Source organism: Pongo abelii, chromosome X (genome assembly GCF_028885655.2).
Source record: "Pongo abelii isolate AG06213 chromosome X, NHGRI_mPonAbe1-v2.0_pri, whole genome shotgun sequence".
Classification (NCBI taxonomy): domain Eukaryota; kingdom Metazoa; phylum Chordata; class Mammalia; order Primates; family Hominidae; genus Pongo; species Pongo abelii.
The window spans coordinates 56,638,702-56,657,028 of NC_072008.2; the positions used below are offsets into that span (position 1 = coordinate 56,638,702).

The 18,327-nt window shown below is 39.2% G+C and overlaps 1 protein-coding gene across 4 annotated transcripts in view; it reads left to right on the forward strand.

The window, feature by feature from the left end:
- Positions 1–16,933, forward strand: part of KLF8 (KLF transcription factor 8) — a 373,193-nt gene extending 356,260 nt beyond the window's left edge. For all 4 annotated transcript variants that reach the window (XM_024241115.3, XM_054544647.1, XM_054544645.1 and 1 more), the window contains one exon: positions 10,532–16,933. In XM_024241115.3, the coding sequence (XP_024096883.1) occupies positions 10,532–10,713 (182 nt within the window). In that variant the 3' untranslated portion in view covers positions 10,714–16,933. The remainder of the gene's footprint in view (positions 1–10,531) is intronic.
- Positions 16,934–18,327: the final 1,394 nt, after the last annotated feature.

Here is an 18,327-nt window from a genome sequence, read left to right on the forward strand (position 1 = left end):
TGCTGTGTTAGAATTTGTGTAGAAGGACCCAGAGCCCTAGTTGTTTTGCCCAGAGGCTATGAACAGGTGAGTGATAAATGTCTTTTTAGCTCTTTTGCCCATATGCACCACATTTTCTTCATCCATTCATCTGTTGATGGACACCAGTTACTTCCAAATTCTGGCTATTGTGAATACTGCTGCAATAAACATGACAGTGCAGATATCTCATTGATATACTGATTTCCTTTCTTTTAGATATATAACCAGCAGTGGGATTACTGGATCTTATGATAGCTCTACTTTGTTTTCTGAGAAACCTCCGAATTGTTCTCTATAGTGATTATACTAATTTACATTCCCACCAACAGTATATGAGGGTTCCCTTTTTTTCACATTCTCATCAGCATTTGTTATTACCTGTATTTTGAATAAAAGCCATTTTAACTGAGGTGAGATGTTATCTCATTGTAGTTTTGATTTACATTTCTCTGATTATCAGTGATATTGAGCACCTTTTCATATGCCTGTTTATCTTCTTTTGATAAATGTCTTTTCAGCTCTTTTGCCCATTTTTAAATTGGATTATTAGATTTTTCTCCTATAGAGTTTTTTGAACTCTTTGTATGTTCTGGTTATGAATCCCTTGTCGATGGGTAGTTTGAAGATATTTTCTCCCCTTCTGTGAGTTGTCTCTTCACTTTGTTGATTGTTTCCTTTACTGTGCAGAAGATTTTTTTAACTTTATGGCACCCCATTTGTCCATTTTTGCTTTGATTGCCTATGCTTGTGGGATATTGCTCAACAAATCTTTGCCCAGTCCAGTGTCCTGGAGAGTTTCCCCAATATTTTCTTGTAATAGTTTCAGATCTTAGACATAAGCCTTTAATCCATTTTGATTTGATGTTTGTATATGGTGAGATATAGGGCTCTAGTTTATTCTTTTACCTGTAATTTCCAGTTTTCCCTGCACCCTTTATTGAAGAGACAGTCCATTCCCCAATGTATGATCTCAGCACCTGTGTCTAAAATGAGTTCACTATAAATGCATAGATTTATCTCTGGGTTCTCTATTCTGTTCCACTGATCTGTGTGTCTGTTATATGCCCGCACCACACTATTTTGATTACTATACCTCTGTAGTATAATGTAAAGTCACATAATGTGATTCCTTCAGTTTTATTATTTTTGCTTAAGATAGCTTTGGTTATTCTGGGTTTTTGTGGTTCCACGTAAATTTTGGGGTTTTTTTTTCTATTTATGCAGAGGAATGTCATTAATATTTTGATAGAGATTACATTAAAATTGTAGATTGCTTTGAGTAGTACAAACATTTTAACAAAATGTATTCTTCCAATCCATGAACATGGAATATCTTTCCTTTTGTTTCTGTCTTCAGTTTCTATCATCAATGTTTTATAGTATATATTGTAGAGATCATTTATTTTCATGTTTATGTTAATTCCTAGGTATTTCATTTTATTTGGAGCCATTGTAAATGAGATTATTTCTTGATTTCTTTTTCAGAATGTTCATGTGTTGGCATGTAGAAATGTTTTGGATTTTGTCTGTCAGTTTTTTATCCTATAACTTTACTAATTTTTTTTAAATCAATTCTAATAGCTCTTTTTCTGGAGGCTTTAGGTTTTTCCAAATATAAGATTCTATCTTCTACAAACAAGGATAATTTGTCTTTTTCCTTTCCAATTTGGATGCCTTTTAATTCTTTTCTCATCTGACTCCTCTAGGTAGGACTTCCAACACCTTTATGTTGAATAAAGGTGAAACTGGGTATCCTTGTCATGTTCCCAATCTTAGAGGAAAGTATTTCAGTTTTTCCCCATTTAGTATGATACTTATGGGTCAGTAATTAATGACTTTTATTATGTTGAAGTATGTTTCTCCTATACCCAGTCTTCTGAGGATTTTTATTATGAAAAGATGTTGAATTTTATCAAATACTTTTTCAGCATCAATTGAAATGACCAAATGGTTTTTATCTTTCATTCTGTTGATATGATGTATCACATTAATTGATTTGCATATGCTGAATCATCCCCACATCTGTGGGATAAATCCCATTTGGACATGATGAATTATCTTTTCAGTGTGTTGCTAGTATTTTGTTGAGGATTTTTGCATCAATATTCATCAGTGATATTGGCCTATGGTTTTCATTTTTTGATGTGTCTTTGTCTGGTTTTGGTATCAGGGTAATACTGGCCTCATAGAATGAGTTTGGAGTATTTCTTCCTATTCTATTTTTCAAAATAGTTTCAGTAGAATTGATATGAGCTAATCTTTAAATATTTGTTAGAATTCGACAGTGAAGCCATCAGGTCCTGGGCTTTCCTTCCTGGGAGACCTCCCCCCAACCCCCACACCTCGCCCCCGAAACCAAGTCTCACTCTGTTGCCCAGGCTGGAGTGCAGTGGCATGATCTCAGCTCACTGCAACCTCCACCTTCTGGAAGAGTTTTAATTAGGGCTTTTGTCTCATTACTTGTTGGTTAGTCTGTTCAGGTTTTGGATTTCTTCCTGATTCTGTGTTTTTCCTTTTCCTTAATATTACCAGTGAGTTGTGTACCTTCAGATGATTTCTTATTGCTCATTAATGTCCTTTTCTTTCTGATTGAAGTACTCCCTTTAGCATTTCTTGTAGGATGAGCATGGTATTGATGAAATCCCTCAGCTTTTGTTCATCTGGGAAAGTCTTTGTTTCTCCTTCATGTTTGAAGGATATTTTCACCAGATATACTATTCTAGGGCAAAAGTTTTTTTTTCCTTCAGCATCTTAAATATGTCATGCCACTCTCTACTGAGCTTTAAGGTTTCTACTAAAAAGTCTCATCAAAGGTATTGGAACTCCAGTGTATGTTATTTCTTTCTTTTCTCTTGCTTCTTTTAGGATCCTTTCTTTATCCTTGACCTTCGGGAGTTTAATTATTAAATGCTCTGAGGTGGTCTTCTTTGGGTTAAATTTGCTTGGTGTTCTATAACCTTCTTGTACTTGGATATTGATATCTTTCCCTAGGTTGGGAAGTTCTGTGTTATTATCCCTTTGAATATTTCTACCCCTATCTCTTTATCTACTTGCTCTTTAAGGCCGATAACTCTTAGATTTGCCTTTTTGAGGCTATTTTCTAGATCCTATAGTTGTTGCTTCATTGTTTTTTATTCTTTTGTCTCCTCTCTATGCATTTTCAAATAGGCTGTCTTCAAGCTCACTAATTTTTTATTCTGCTTTATTCTATTTAATTGTTTCAATCTCTTTGTTAACTTATGGGATTCTGAATTCCTCCTCTGTATTATCTTGAATTTCTTTGAGTTTCCTCAAAACATATTTTGAATTCTCTTTCTGAATGGTCACATATCTCTCCAGGATTGGTCCCTGGTGCCTTATGTGGTTCATTTTGTTTGGTCATGTTTTCCTGGATCGTCTTGATGCTTGTAGATGTTCATTAGTGTCTGGGCATTGAAGAGTTAGGTATTTATTGTAGTCTTCACAGTCTGGGTTGGTTTGTATCCATCCTTCTCAGGAAGTCTTTCCACATATTCAAAGGGATTGGGTGTTGTGATCTAAGCCATCTCTGCATTAGGGGGCACCCCAAGCCCAGAAGCTCTATGGTTCTTGCAGACTTGTAGAGGTTCCACTTTGATGTTCTTGAATAAGATCCAGAAGAATTTTCTGGGTTACCAAGCAGAGACTCTTGTTCTTTTCTTTTACTTTATCCCAGACAAACAGTCTCTCTCTCTCTGTTCTGAGCCACCTAGACCTGAGAGTGGGTTGACACAAGCATCCCTGTGGCCACCACCACTGGGACTCTGCTGGGTCAGGCCTTAAACTAATACAGCACTGGATTTCAGCCAAGACCCGCTGTAACCACTACCTGGCTATTGCCAATGTTCACTCAAGGCCCTGGGTCTCTACAGTCACCCGTTGGTGAAGCCAGCCATACTTATGTCTTTTCCTTCAGGGCAGTGAGTTCCCCTAGGCCCTTGGTAGGTCCAGAGATGCCATCTGGAAGCCAGGAACTCGAGTCAAAAACCTTAGAAGTCCACCTGGTGTTCTATTGTACTGTGGCTGAACTGGCACTCAAACCATGAGACACAGTTCTTCACAGTCTTCCCTTCACTTTCCACCGCCAGAGGAGCCTCACCCCTTGGCTACCACTACCATAGGCTTACAGGGAGTACTGCCAGGCTATTGCTGATGTTCCCATAAGGCCCAAGGCCTCTTTATTCAGCTTATTGTGAATGCTGCTTGGCCTGGGACTCACGCTTGAGGGCAGTGGGCTCCCCTCTGGCCCTGGGCAGACCCAGAAGTGCCATGCAAGAGCATAATCCTGGAACTGGAGACCCCAATATCCTGCTTGTGCTCTATCCCTCTGTGGCCAATTGGTATCTAAGGCGCAAGACAAAGTCCCCTTTACTTTTCTTTCCACCTTTCCTAAGCTGGAGTGTCTCCCCATAGCCATCACAGCTTGGGAATGTGCTGAGTCTCATCTGAAGCCAGCAAGTCTCAGAGTCTCATCCTAGGCCCATGGTGTACTACCTGAGTTTTGCTACTGGTTATTCAGGGACCAAGGGCTCTTTAGTCAGTAGGTGATGCGTCCTGCCAGAACTTGGTTCTTCCCTTCAAGGCAACAGCTTCCCTTGTGGCCCAGGGTGTGTCTAGAAATGTCATCCATGAGCTAGGTCCTGGAAAAGAAGCCTCATGACTCTGAATGATGCCCTATCCTACTGTGGCCAAGCTTGTATCCAAGATGCAAGACAAAGTCCTTTTTACTCTGCCCTCACCTCTCTTCAAGTGGAAGGAAGGGGTCTCTTTTGAAGCTGTGAGCTGTGCATCCTAGGGTTGGGGAAGGGGTGGTGCAACCACTGTCTTATCTGATCCAGCTGATATCTTAATATGTCATATGCTCCCTGCAAGTCCACTGGCTCTGAGCCCAGTTCATCACTAAGACTCACCTAAGACTTGAAGTCCTTGTGGCCTACACTGCCTTTCAAGTTAATTCAAGGCCGCAGAGCACTTTATCTCATAGTGGTGAGTCTTCCCAGAATTCAAGTTCTGACTTCTGGGATGGGTGATTCCCCTCTGGCTCTGACTGGTTTAAATATTCCCTCCATGGGTGGGAGTCAGCAGAGTTCAGCCTAGTTTTGCTTTCTGCTGTGACAAGGCAGCACTGAATTTAATGCAGTGTCTCACAAGTGCTGTACTATCCCTGTCTGAAGCACACAGATTCTCTCTCCCCACCATGTAGGCACTGCAGAGGGATAGGTGAGGGGTGGTGTTGGTGATTCAAGACTCTTTCCTACCCTCTTTCAGTGCTTCTTTTAACAATATGAAGTTAAAACCAAGTACTGTGAGTGGTCATCTGATTTTTCGTTCTTCTTTTTTTATTATTATACTTTAAGTTTTAGGGTACATGTTTACAACTTTCATTCTTATGAAGGTCCTTTTTTGTGTAGATAGTTGTGAAATTGGTGTTCTTGTTGGGGCATGATTGGTAGAACATTCTATTTGGCCCCCTTGCTCTGCCCCCTTCATTTATTTTTCAGTTGTGTAAGTTTAAAGGGTACAAGTGCAGTTTTGTTACATGGGTATGATACGTAGTGATGAAGTCTGAATTTTTAGTGTAACTAAGGAAGTTTTTTAAAGTAGGGAGAATAACGATCATATGAGAAGGAGCAAGCTATGTAAAAAGCGTGGCAAAAGACTATTCTTGGCTAGGCAGAGTACAAAACTAGTGAGATGGGAATAAGCTTGCCTTGTTCTAATAACTGATACTAGTTCAGCTTAGCTAGGACATATTGAGTGCAGCAGTGGGTGGAGAAAGTATTGAGGTGCAAGAGTGGAAGGGGGAAGATCAGTTAAGAGGCTAATGAAGCAATCCAGGCAAAAAATGATGATAGCCCAACTAGTATGTTGCCAGTGGAGATGGAGAGAAGGAGATACATTGATGATTGAGGGGATGTTGGTGACTCTGAGGTTTCTGTTTTGGGTGACTGGGTGAATGGAGGTGCCATTTATAGAGCTAGAGAATTTGCCAATAGTTACACAGGTAGTAAATGGGTAAAGCCCCATAGGATTAGACCTTTGTACCTAACCTAGGTATACTTTTCTCTATTGCTAGTATTCCACAGGTTCCCTGGGACTGAGGCAGCTACAGAAATGCCTGATTCATTGCCCTCCAAAGATTGTGATTCATTGTTAAGGGTCCTAGAGAGTGCTGTCTCTGTCTTTGGCAGATATTCTTCCAGCAGAGAGCCATGAGACTCTTGCTTATCTGCAAACAGCAGGCATGCAGTGCAGCACTTCATCTATCCTGAGTTTGCAATCATACAAAGCAGGAAACACAGATATAACAATTCTTGTTAAACATACTGTGTTCATACTGTCAAGTCCCAGTATATTTATAATGGCATCACCCATTTTCCCAGGCTCCAAACGTATCATTGATTCTTACCATTATCTTTTTTTTTTTTTCCCCAAGTCAGAGTCTCACTCTGTTTCCAATGCTGGAGTGCAGTAGCACAATCTTGACTCACTGCAGCCTTGCTCTCCCAGGCTCAAGCAATTCTCCCACCTCAACCTCTGGAGTAGCTGGGACTACAGGCACATGCCACCACACCTGGCTAATTTTGTTTATTTTTTTGTAGAAACGAGGTCTCACTATGTTGCCCAGGTTGGTCTCGAACTTCTGGACTCAAGTGATCCTCCCGCCTCAGCTTCCCAAAGTGGATGGGATTATAGGCATGAGCCATTAATATTCTCTTATGTCTTGAGTTATTTGTTTCTAAAGTTCCATTATTTCTTTCTAATTTTGAATAGCCTTTTTATTCATAATGGCTAAGGCTATGTATTGTGAAACTAGTGTCTTGATTTGACATCTCAGTCTGCTACTCACTGCTGAAAGTTGCTTCACCCCTCTTTACCTCAATTTCCCAATCTTGGAATATTGATAGTGTAAAATACTTAAAATAGTATCCAGCATATAGTGAATACTCAACAAATGCTAGGTTTTATTAATGTTTTTCTTTCAATTCCAATCTCGCTGTCACCTCCTTAAGTTTTATTCTTGTATTTATTATTGATTCCTTCATCAATTCAATGAAAAATTAATTTGAGCTTTATATGCCAGACAAATAGATTACCCCAGTAGGCTCCTAGTCATTGTAGTCCACCTTATACAGCATGGATAAATAATTTTAATGTACAACTTTGACCAAGTCATTCTTGAGTTAAACAGACTAACTTTTAGACTAACTTTTAGTCTGTTCTATTATTGTTTTAAAGTTCTCCATTGTCAATGCATCCCCATTATTGCTCACACCTAGGACAGACTGCTCTCACACATACCCCCTTGGGTATATCATTGCCTTTTATGCTTAAGTCCAAATTTTCTTTTTAAAAATAATCCCAAGTTTTTCATCTGTCTTTTATAATAAGGATCATCTCATAATACTCTTGTAAGGATGTTCCATGCTCCAAGACAGCTGACCCTATATGTACCATTCACTGCACTGCCTTGCCAAGACCTTGCCACCAGCTGCCTGGGTTGCTTTCTTCATCTAAAACCTACCCATACCTCCATATTTGTGCCTTCACAGTAACCCAGAGGTTATTAACTAGCCTTGGAACTTATATCACACTTATTTATTTTTTTGAAACAGAGTCTTGCTCTGTCACCCAGGCTGGAGTGCAGTGGTGCGATCTCAGCTCACTGCAACCTCTGCCTCCCGGGTTTCAAGCAATTCTCATGCCTCAGCCTCCCAAGTAGTGGGACTACAGGTGCACACCACCACACCTGGCTAATTTTTGTGTTTTTAGTAGAGACGGGGTTTCACTATGTTGGCCAGGCTGGTCTCGAACTCCTGACCTCAGATGATCCCTGTGCCTCAGCCTCCCAAAGTGCTGGGATTACAGGCGTGAGCCACCGCACCTGCCATGTCACACTTACTATCTTTGTCACATAGTTAATATATATGCTTTATATTATGAATTCTTTCTCTGCATATATACTTTGTTCTTTAATTCAAATGATAAGTTGATGGAGATTACAAGTTGTGTTGTATGATGTTCATTGGCACAAACAGGAGCTTGTTCAATGATAATACAAGGGTAAATGCTTTTGAAATAGGAAAATGGGCCTCACTGCTGAATTCCTTTACAATAATTTGTGTGTTCTAGAAATGAGCTCCGATCACCACAGGGTGTCACTGCTTTACAAGTCAAATTTTCCTCAATTGGTTGAGGTGTATATAGGAATTCTCAGAAGACATTCTTGAGAGATCACAACAAAATGTATAGATAGCAATGCAGCCATTGGGAGATGTGGAGATGCTACAAAATCACATAGAACAAAAAGTGAAAATTTCATTTACACCCTCTAAAAATCCCCTGAAATCCTATTATTCTGCCCTCTGTTAACAATTTGTTGTATAGCCTTCCAGATCTTTCCTCCTTGGAGAGAGAGAGACAGAGAAGGACAGGCACAAGATTTAGAAAATGTAAATGAGATCCTACTCTCCGTGAGCATGTGTGTGTGTGGTTGTTCAGTATCTGTTTTGCTTTGATAACATTTCATTGGCCATCTTTTTGTCTCATTACATCCAGCTTTATCACATTCTTCTTAGCAGCTAATGCAGCTATTTCTGAATATTGAAATGATCAGTAATTGATGTCTTTAATCTTCGAAATGTTTGCCTGGGTATAGTCCAAAGCTGTGATTCAGACTGGATTTCATTCTGTTGCTCATTATGTGAACACTATATAGTTAATTAGCAAACACTTGGGAGGGTTGGTAGGTGGTGTGTAGTAAGTTGGAAAACAGTTTATGCAAGCCAGATTGCCACCAGAATTTAGAACAGCATAAAATTAAATGCCCTAGGTAATTTACAGGGAGTAAAGGGGAAAAGACCGAGAGAAAGAGACTGTTAGAATACCAATGCATTTTTGTGTCTGCATTATTGTTTGTTTCTGATTATAAAATAATAATGCTCATTGTAGAAGATGGGAAACAGAAAAATGTATTAAGAAGAAAGCAAACATTACCCTAATCCTACAACGCAGACTTATCCACAGTTAATATTTATTGCTGCTCATATAGCTTATTTCCTTTTTTAAAATTTTTATTATACGATACAACATTATGATTTTAAAGCATTTAAAACAGTACAAAAGGGTATAAAGTAAAAATGAAAAGTTCTCTTCCCACCATCCCTGGTCCTCACTTTCCACAAAGTCATTCACTGTTAACAGTTTCTCTCATAATGTACATTTAAGTGTATTGATATTGGCTTTATTATGAGTATACAAATGTATGGTGTGTGATCTATGTACCATAATGGGGTCATACTGCGTTAATTTTTTTATACTACTGTTTTTTTCCATTTAGCTTTCTATCTTGAGCATACATATCCTATATATAATTCAAATACAACCCAAAGATTCTGGGCATGGAGCTATTTCAAAAAGTTTGGCCTGACACTGCCCCCCATGCCATTACATGCCCTTGAGTTTCTAACCTTACACAAAAGACCTGTAGCCTTAGCTGAGGGCCCTTTCCAGTGAATCACACATTCATCCTGTGTATATATGGCTCTATTTTATTTATTGTTTTGAGACGGAGTCTCGCTCTCTCCCAGGCTGGAGTGCAGTGGCGCAATCTCGGCTCACTGCAAGCTCCGCCTCCCGGGTTCACGCCATTCTCCTGCCTCAGCCTTCTGGGTAGCTGGAACTACAGGCACCCTCCACCACGCGCAGCTTAATTTGTGCATTTTTAGTAGAGACGGGGTTTCGCCGTGTTAGCCAGCATGGTCTCAATATCCTGACCTCATGATCCGTCCTTCTCGGCCTCTCAAAGTGCGGGGATTACAGGCGTGAGCCACCGCACCGGGCCATATGGCTCTGTTTTAGACTGTTTGGTAGGAGATATTAGAGGAACGGATATTATAAAGTGCCAAAGACCTGAGTTTAGATCCCAGTTGTGTTGGTTGCTAGCTATTTTTAAAAAAGAAAATGTTTTGAACAACTTTGTGATATATTTTTGTCCTTTAGAGATGAGAAAACAGAGACCAAGCCAGGGAGAAGTGATTATGTAAGATCACACAGCTAGTTTGTAGTGGAGCCGGATCACACAAAGGCCTATTTGAACAAGAGGTTATGTGCTTCCCACTCTAACATCTTGGCCTTTCTTTAGAACTCCTGTAGGTAACAATGTATTGTATTATTGAAAATCAATGAGAGAGTAGATTTCAAGTGTTCTTACCACAAAAAAAGATAAGTATATAGGTAATATGTATGTTAATTAACTCGACTTAGCCATTCCACAATGTATATACATCTCAAAACATCATGTTGTACATTTATACAGTGCTTCTCAATCAATTAATTAATTAACTTAAAAGATTTACAGGCATATGCCTTCAAGGTTATTGCCTAACCTTTTCACTAAAGCCTTGATACGAGTTATGTATTCTATTATCTTTCTAGTATGCAATCATCCTCTCTCTGATTCTCTTTTTTTTTTGTCACATTCCCTTTTTAGGAGAGAAGCCTTATAAATGCACCTGGGATGGCTGCTCCTGGAAATTTGCTCGCTCAGATGAGCTCACTCGCCATTTCCGCAAGCACACAGGCATCAAGCCTTTTCGGTGCACAGACTGCAACCGCAGCTTTTCTCGTTCTGACCACCTGTCCCTGCATCGCCGTCGCCATGACACCATGTGAGCTGCACAGGTCACACTAGAGAAGCTGCGCTGGTATCTTTCCTGTGCGTGTGCTGAGGTCGGGACAATTTTTTCCTCTTTGACTTCAGCTTGCATATGGGGTTGAAGCAGCCCACTGAGCCAAGTTGAGGAGACTGGAGGAAAAGAGAGCTGGTCTCCCGTGGGGCCCTTCATATTCTACCTTCACTTCTCCACTGTCCAGATCCGTTTTTTTCAACCTCCACATGGGTTGAATTCCAGTGTGGCACCCATGGCTGCCTTCCCATCCCCCCTGCTCTGAAATAGGACATTTTTCCTACAGTAACAAAACAGGAATCAAACTCAAGGCTGTGAACAAACATACGCTGCTTTATTCTTTCCAGTTTTTCTCTTGTTTTCTAGAACTCTTATCCATATGTTTTTTAAATAAGTACCTAAAAGTGGTTTGATAGTGTCCTAAATGACTTTTTTAACTTCCTAAATGGAAAGAGCATAACAGTGTAGTTGATTGGTAAGATTTACAGGGATTTGGTTTCTGAGTTTGAGGCACATCCCCAGTGAATAAGCTGAGTCCCATACCACACTCAAAAGGTTTTAATAAATCTAATCCTATTTCTTCTTAAAGTTTGGTTTTCAGACAGTGCTGGTACTTCTGCTTCTTAAGTTCATCAAGGGAATGAGGAGTTCTTGTCCTTCTCCTCCTCTTTTTCTTCTTTTCCACTTTCTCCTTCGGGATTAAAGATTTTGCTGCACAATTATTATTTGTTAGGTTAAATTTGGACAAATATTCAAAGCACACATAGACATATCAGTAAGGAGAAAAATGTTCCAGGAGAGTAGGTTGGGCAGTGACAGGAACAAACAGACCTAGGATGATCCTGAGAACAAATAGAGGGATTCATTTACTTGGATAGGATATCAAAAGTGCTGTTAATCACAAACCTCATTCAAATGGCAGGCTGTCGAGACAGTGTCTTGAGGGGCTGGCTGTACTGTTTATTTTTTCGTTTACACAAAGAAGCAATTGAGTATATTGCATGATGAGAAATCACACACTAGGGGCATGTTATACAGAAGTAAGGGGTTGGAAAAACGGAATGTTGTTCACTCCATGGAATTATTGGCATTCATTCCTGTGTTTCAAATGAAACATAAGATGCTTTTCATGAAAACTGACATACAAAAAGCAATTTGATGTTCTGCAACTGCTATGAAAACCTAAGCCATTTATTTTAGCTATGATAGCAGATTGCATAATATACTCATTTAGCTGCCCAATCAGATTGTTTTATAATATTACCTGGGGTACAAAATCCTCTGTTCCTGGCCCTGGACCACAGATCTACCTCCACATGGCATATTTCCTTTCCTGGGGTCAGGGGTGGGGGAGGGGGCTTTGCATCACTTGAATTTGGACTCAGCCTCTCTTTTAAAGATTGTCTTTATATTGAACACCTTTTTCTTTTCAACCCTGCTTGAATACTTTAGGTTACTATTTCCTGAGGCTGTCCATTCTTACTAAATTGTAGAATTCTAGGCACCAAGAAGGGATCCCATTAACCATCTAGTCCTACCCATCTCTCATATTTTACAGATGAGGCAAATACGGGTCACATTTTTTTCTCCAGATGTTTCTTTGAGCCCTTATACACCTGCACGCTTATTCTCCTAGGGATCACATAATTTTATTTATTTATTTTTTGAGAGACGGTTTTACTCCGTCACCCAGGCTGGAGTGCAGTGGCGTAATCTCAGCTCACTGCAACCTCCGCCTCCTGGATTCAAGTGATTCTCCTGCCTCAGCCTCCCAAATAGCTTGGATTACAGGTGCGTGCCACCACACCTGGCTAAGCTTTGTATTATTAGTAGAGATGGGGTTTCGCCATGTTGGCCAGGCTGGTCTCAAACTCCTGACCTCAAGTGATCCCCCCACCTCCGCTTCCCAAAGTGCTGGGATTACAGGCGTGAGCCACCACGCCTGGCCAGGATCACATTATTAAACCAAATTAAAGTTTATGTGATTGGTTGCAATATTTGTCTAATTTTATATGTTATTCTTCAGAAAAACTTTAGAACTCAAAAATCATTTACAGCTGATTAAATAGCAAGTAAAATGTACTTGTGGTCATTGCCGTATAACATTAGGCACACGCTTCTAACACTTCTATAATATCTAGATTTTATTTACCTCATTTTAACTTGCAATGTCTGTCTAGCTCATGAACTCTCCATAAATCCAAGAACTGCCTGTAGTTTTCAAAATGACACATGGGTTTTTACGGTTATCATTGTTATTTCGATAGGGCTTTTTCCTGATTTTGGGTATACAAGTTCCAAACTTGCATAATAATTGCCAACGCACTAGGTGATATCTAGGGCCAGTCTGTTAAAGCGGACCTCTAATGCAGCTGTAAGACAGATTGGTAAAGATGAACTAACATAAGTTTAAGCTAATAATTCAGTAGTCGATGCAGTATTTCACAGTAGAGCCCGAGCTTACTCATTTTCTTCAAAATTTGGATCCTGATACTCCTTTTTCAGAGTTCAGAACTGAACTGCTCCCCTAAGATCTCAGAATCTTTTGCATTGAGACATATGATCTATTTATAAATAAAGATTATCAAATATCTTGTTGAACTAATTAGGTTGATCAAATTAGGATCCCAAATATTGGGGTCCCTGACATCTGAGCCTTTATCTAAAAATGTTTCTGTAACATAATGACAGCCTTTATGTTTGTTAATTGCCTATAGTAAAGAAGCAATTTTAAGCCTATTCTCATTTCCCTCTCCCCTCCAAAAAATGATAAAAGCTTTCTAATTACTTACATATGCTCTAAGAAGTGTCTCAGGATTCATTAACAGAATTTTATAGAGTACAGGAATTCAAATATAGGACAGTACAGAGTTTACCAAAAACACATAAAACTTTGCTAGATAGACAGTGAGGTGGAAAGGAACTAAAATGTATCTCTCTTGAATAGCATTTGGGGTTCTATTGAATTTGTTGTGTTTACAACAGCAAAGCACCTTTAGCCTGGACAGTTGCTTAGGGCATCGATAGGACTGGGTAATATTCTGGGATTTGTTGCAGCAGAATTCCTCTATCTGATGATCAGCAGTTAAACATAAACTTCATAATTATAGTAAAATTTAGGAAAAACTATGAGTGTGAAGAGTATGAACTGATTGGGTAGATTAGGAAGAGTGCATTATGGGCAAGACAAAGGTTTTCGATATTAACTTCTTTTAAAATAAACTTTTTATTTTCAAACAGTTTCAGATTTACAGAAAAAATGTGAAGCTATTACAGAGAGGTCTCATTTACCCCACACCCAGTTTCTCCTATTATTAACATCTCACATTAGTATGTGGTATATTTGTTACAATTAATGAAACACATTGATATGTTAATATTATTAACTGAAGTCCATACTTTATTCAGGTTTCTTTAGTTTTTACCTAAGATCCTTTTTAAAGAATTGTTTCGGCCAGGCACTGTGGCTCACACCTGTAATCCCAGCACTTTGGGAGGCCGAGACCGGCAGATCACGAAGTCAGGAGTTCGAGACCAGCTTGGACAACACGGTGAAACCCCATCTCTATTAAAAATACAAAAAATTAGCCAGGCATAGTGGTGGGTGCCTGTAATACCAGCTACTTGAGAGGCTGAAGCAGGAGAATTGCTTGAACCTGGGAGGCGGAGGTTGCAGTGAGCTGAGATCATGCCACTTCACTCCAGCCCGGGTGACAGAGTGACACTCCATCTCAAAAAAAAAAAAAATTGTTTCAGCATCTTGTTCAGGATTCCACATTACATCTAGTAGTCATATCTCCTTAGGATCCTTTTGATTGTGACAGTTTCTCAGACTTTGCTTGTTTTCAGTGACCTTGACAGTTTTGAGAGAGATTTTTCTCCAACTGGGATTTGTCAGTTGTCTTTCTCATGATTAGACTGAGGTTATGAGTTTTTGAGAGTAGGACCACGGAGAAGAAGTGCCATTTTCATCACATCATACAGGCATACTTTGGAGACAATGCAGATTTGGTTCCAGATCACTGCAATGAAGCAAATATTACAATAAAGCAAGTCACACAAATTTTTTGGTTTCCCAGTGCATATAAAATTTTATGTTTACACTATCCTGTAGTCTGGTAAATGTGCAATAGCATTATGTCTAAAAAACAATGTACATACCTTATTTTAAAATACTTTATTGCTAAAATGTTACTGGCACAAACACGAAGTGAGCACATGCTGTTGGAAAAATGGTGCCAATAGACTTGTTGGTCACAGGGTTGCCACAAACTTTTAATTTGTAAAAAATGCAATATCAGCAAAGTGCAATAAAGTGAAGCACAAATAAAACGAGGTATGCCTGTATTTACATGACTCATCACTGTTGTTTAACCTTGATCACCTGGCTGAAATAGTCGTTGTCAGGATTCTCCCCTGTACTCTTTTTTCCTCCCCTCCATACTGTACTCTCTGAAAGGAAATCACTATGTGCAGCCCATGCTTCTGGAACGGTAAGTTATATGCCACACCCTTCAGAGCACGTATCTTACATAAATTATTTGGAATTATTCTCTAAGGGAGATTGTCTCTTCTCCCCCATTTATCTATTTATACAATACTTTATTTGTATCAGCATGGACTCATGGGTATTTATTTTATACTTCGAGTTATAATCTAATACTACTACTTTATTTTATTGCTCGAATTGTTCCAGCTTTGGCCATTGGGAGCTCTTTTGGGTGATTCTCAAGTCCTTTTGACACACCCCCATCATTTTTTTTTTAGCACATCCTTACTTTCTACCACTGCAAGATGTTCCAGGCTCATCTTGTATATTTTGTGGCCTACTCCTATAATTAGCCATTTCTTCAAGAAGTCCTGGTTTCTTTTACTGGAAACCAATATTAGAAACCAATATCTGGGCATTAGGTATGCTCGTTGTTACTGGGCTATTGTTGCTTCTAGGGTGTCTCAGCTAACAGAGCAAGGAAACATATGTGTGTATACTATCCTATGTATATGCACATTCTATAAATATTTCTATATGTAATCACCCAGAATTTTATTTAGCTAAACACGAGTTCATATTGATGTTTTCAACTCTAACCTGTTACCATGTGAATCATTCTGACTTCTTTCTGTTAGTTACATGAAGCCTACCACACTGATACTGAGAAACCTGGCTCTCAACCTCTGTCATCTATTTACTTAATTTTTCAAATTCAGTGTGCACATATAGCAGTATCTGAATTGTTAACCTGTATACCCATGGGAAACAACTTTATCAACTACAGCACAGTGTGTATGTACATAAAAATAGTAATATTTTTAGAACTCCAACAGCTCTTTGAAACAAAGTGGTCTGCAAAATTCTGGAATTAGGGATTTCTGTGATCTGAGTTCCAAGATTCTGGGGTCTATCCTGCCCCCAAAAAGTTTTCTCATGAACCAAACCATCAAGAATGTACCTAACCTTAAATAAGCCAAGGGAACTTACTGATGCTCCACAGTTTGCTAATTCTTGTATGAGGTACTGTAGAGGGATGGATACAGAAGGAACTGGGTGGGCCAAATTTAAATAAACACATAGCACTATCTTTTCTCACTGTTAAATATGGCTCTCTGACAACAGTGATGCTACCCTGAGTTCTCTCTCTTCTGTATTTTCCCAGGTCTCACTTGGTTGACCTTAGGCAAGTCATATCACCTCTCTGTGCCTCAATCCATTTGCAAAATGGGGATCTCAATATCTACCTCACAGGAATGTTGTGAGGCTTCTCATAAATTGATTTTGGCAAAAATGATGAAAGATCTTTAAGTGAACAACCAAGTATTATAACCATTGTTATAATAATAGTTATAGTACCTTATATTTACCCTATGTAAAAGAGAAGATTAGGCTTCCTAGGTGATAAACAGATAAATTTGAGTAAGAAGGATAATTAAAGAGTGGCCACTGGAAGCAATATTATTTATTCTCTTACTTTCACTTTCCCTATATCTTCTTTGTTACTAGCAGTAGGATTATCATCTGTTTCCATACTTGAAATGTATTAGGACCTAAAGGAAGAGGTAGGCAAAATTCATCGCTTCAAAAGCTGTATTCTTCCCCCTTTGTAACTCTGCTTGGACCACATTCCATGTCATATTCTCAGAAGCACAAAGGCAATTTTCCAGAGCCCTTTAAGCTTTGGCCAGTTCAGTTTCACCACTTATATCTTCTCTTTCCCAACTTACTTTACTCTGAATAGTATAGGTAGGAGGAGGAAGTTGGGTAGGGTGGTTGGGGGTGGGAGTGGGTTGGAAGAGGATGGGATTTATACCAGTGGCAGGATATTTGTTTTCCAAACGCTGGTTTTAATTTCCATTTCCTTTTCTGGTGTTGGGGTGGGGTCAGGGGAAGAGATACTATTTTGTTTACTGTTAAAAGCTCTCCTTCCTTTCCTAGAGTCGCTACAAGTAGCTGTGTTGGACATTACTTTATAACTATGCTGTATGCAGTGCTGTTTTCATTGTATCACAGAATTAAAAGGGGAAGAGAGTTCCTAGTGGTTTCCATCCCTGTTTTTTGACAGGCAGTTACACAGGTGAGCAGTGCCAGAAACTGGTTCTCTTTTTTGTGTTGGGGAAAGGAGCCTGCAGTGAAAGGATCAGTTGGATTTTTTGTCATTGTTAGTTTGTTTAAGTAAATTATAAGACACTATATTAAGCTTTAGTCTCTGTAACTCTTATGTTTGTGCCTCATTATTTTAGTGCTTTAGAGCAACACCTTGTTTTTCCTCTATTTTATACTAGTTCTTGCTCCAGAGGCATGGCTTTGAGGCTAGAATCATGAGCAATCTCTCATAAACAAGTCTGTTATGCACCTGGAGATACTCAAGATTTGCCTCTGTTAGCATGGCCACTTAGAGATTACTCTGTTCTACTTCAGAGACCCTCCACTATGGCATCCATGCAGGGTGTGTGCTTGGGTACTAAGCAATCTTGTTCAGTTTAATTATTGTACTTTTTTATTAATAAAAATATCTTAAACTTCAGAAATCATGGCTATTTTCTTGACTTTGTCTCCAATCTCTGTTTCTTCAGCATGACATGAGTAGATCACTTTTTTCCCCCTAGCTGGGTAAAATTGTGATGAAACTACTATGTAGTATCATGGGATAAAAAAGGAAGCCAGGTTGTCTTAAATATGACAGTTTCTCTGTTTAATCATATAAGGCCCTCCCCATTTTGGGGAATCTATTCATCCATGTCCCTGAATGGAGCTTCATGAAGGCTTTGCGCTCCTTTTGTGTATTTCCTACAAAGGATTTGATAAGAGTTTGTGGGATACAGATTCAGTTGACTAGATTTTCTTGCTCAGCTCTGTTCTCCTCACTATTTTGTTTGTGTTTTCCTAAGATGTAAGGAGGGAAAGGAGGGTGTTGGGACAGCTTTAAACCTCAAAGCCACCGCAGTAAAAATTCTAGACCTCAGTGAAGATGTGGAAGTTGCCTGACCTTTCAGAGAAACTCTGGGAGAAAAGTAGAAAGAGGGAAATTCTGTACTGGAGATTGAGGCCAAGAGCAGGAAGAACAAATTGAAAAGTGACAGTTCCTGGGTTGCCAGAATGAGATTT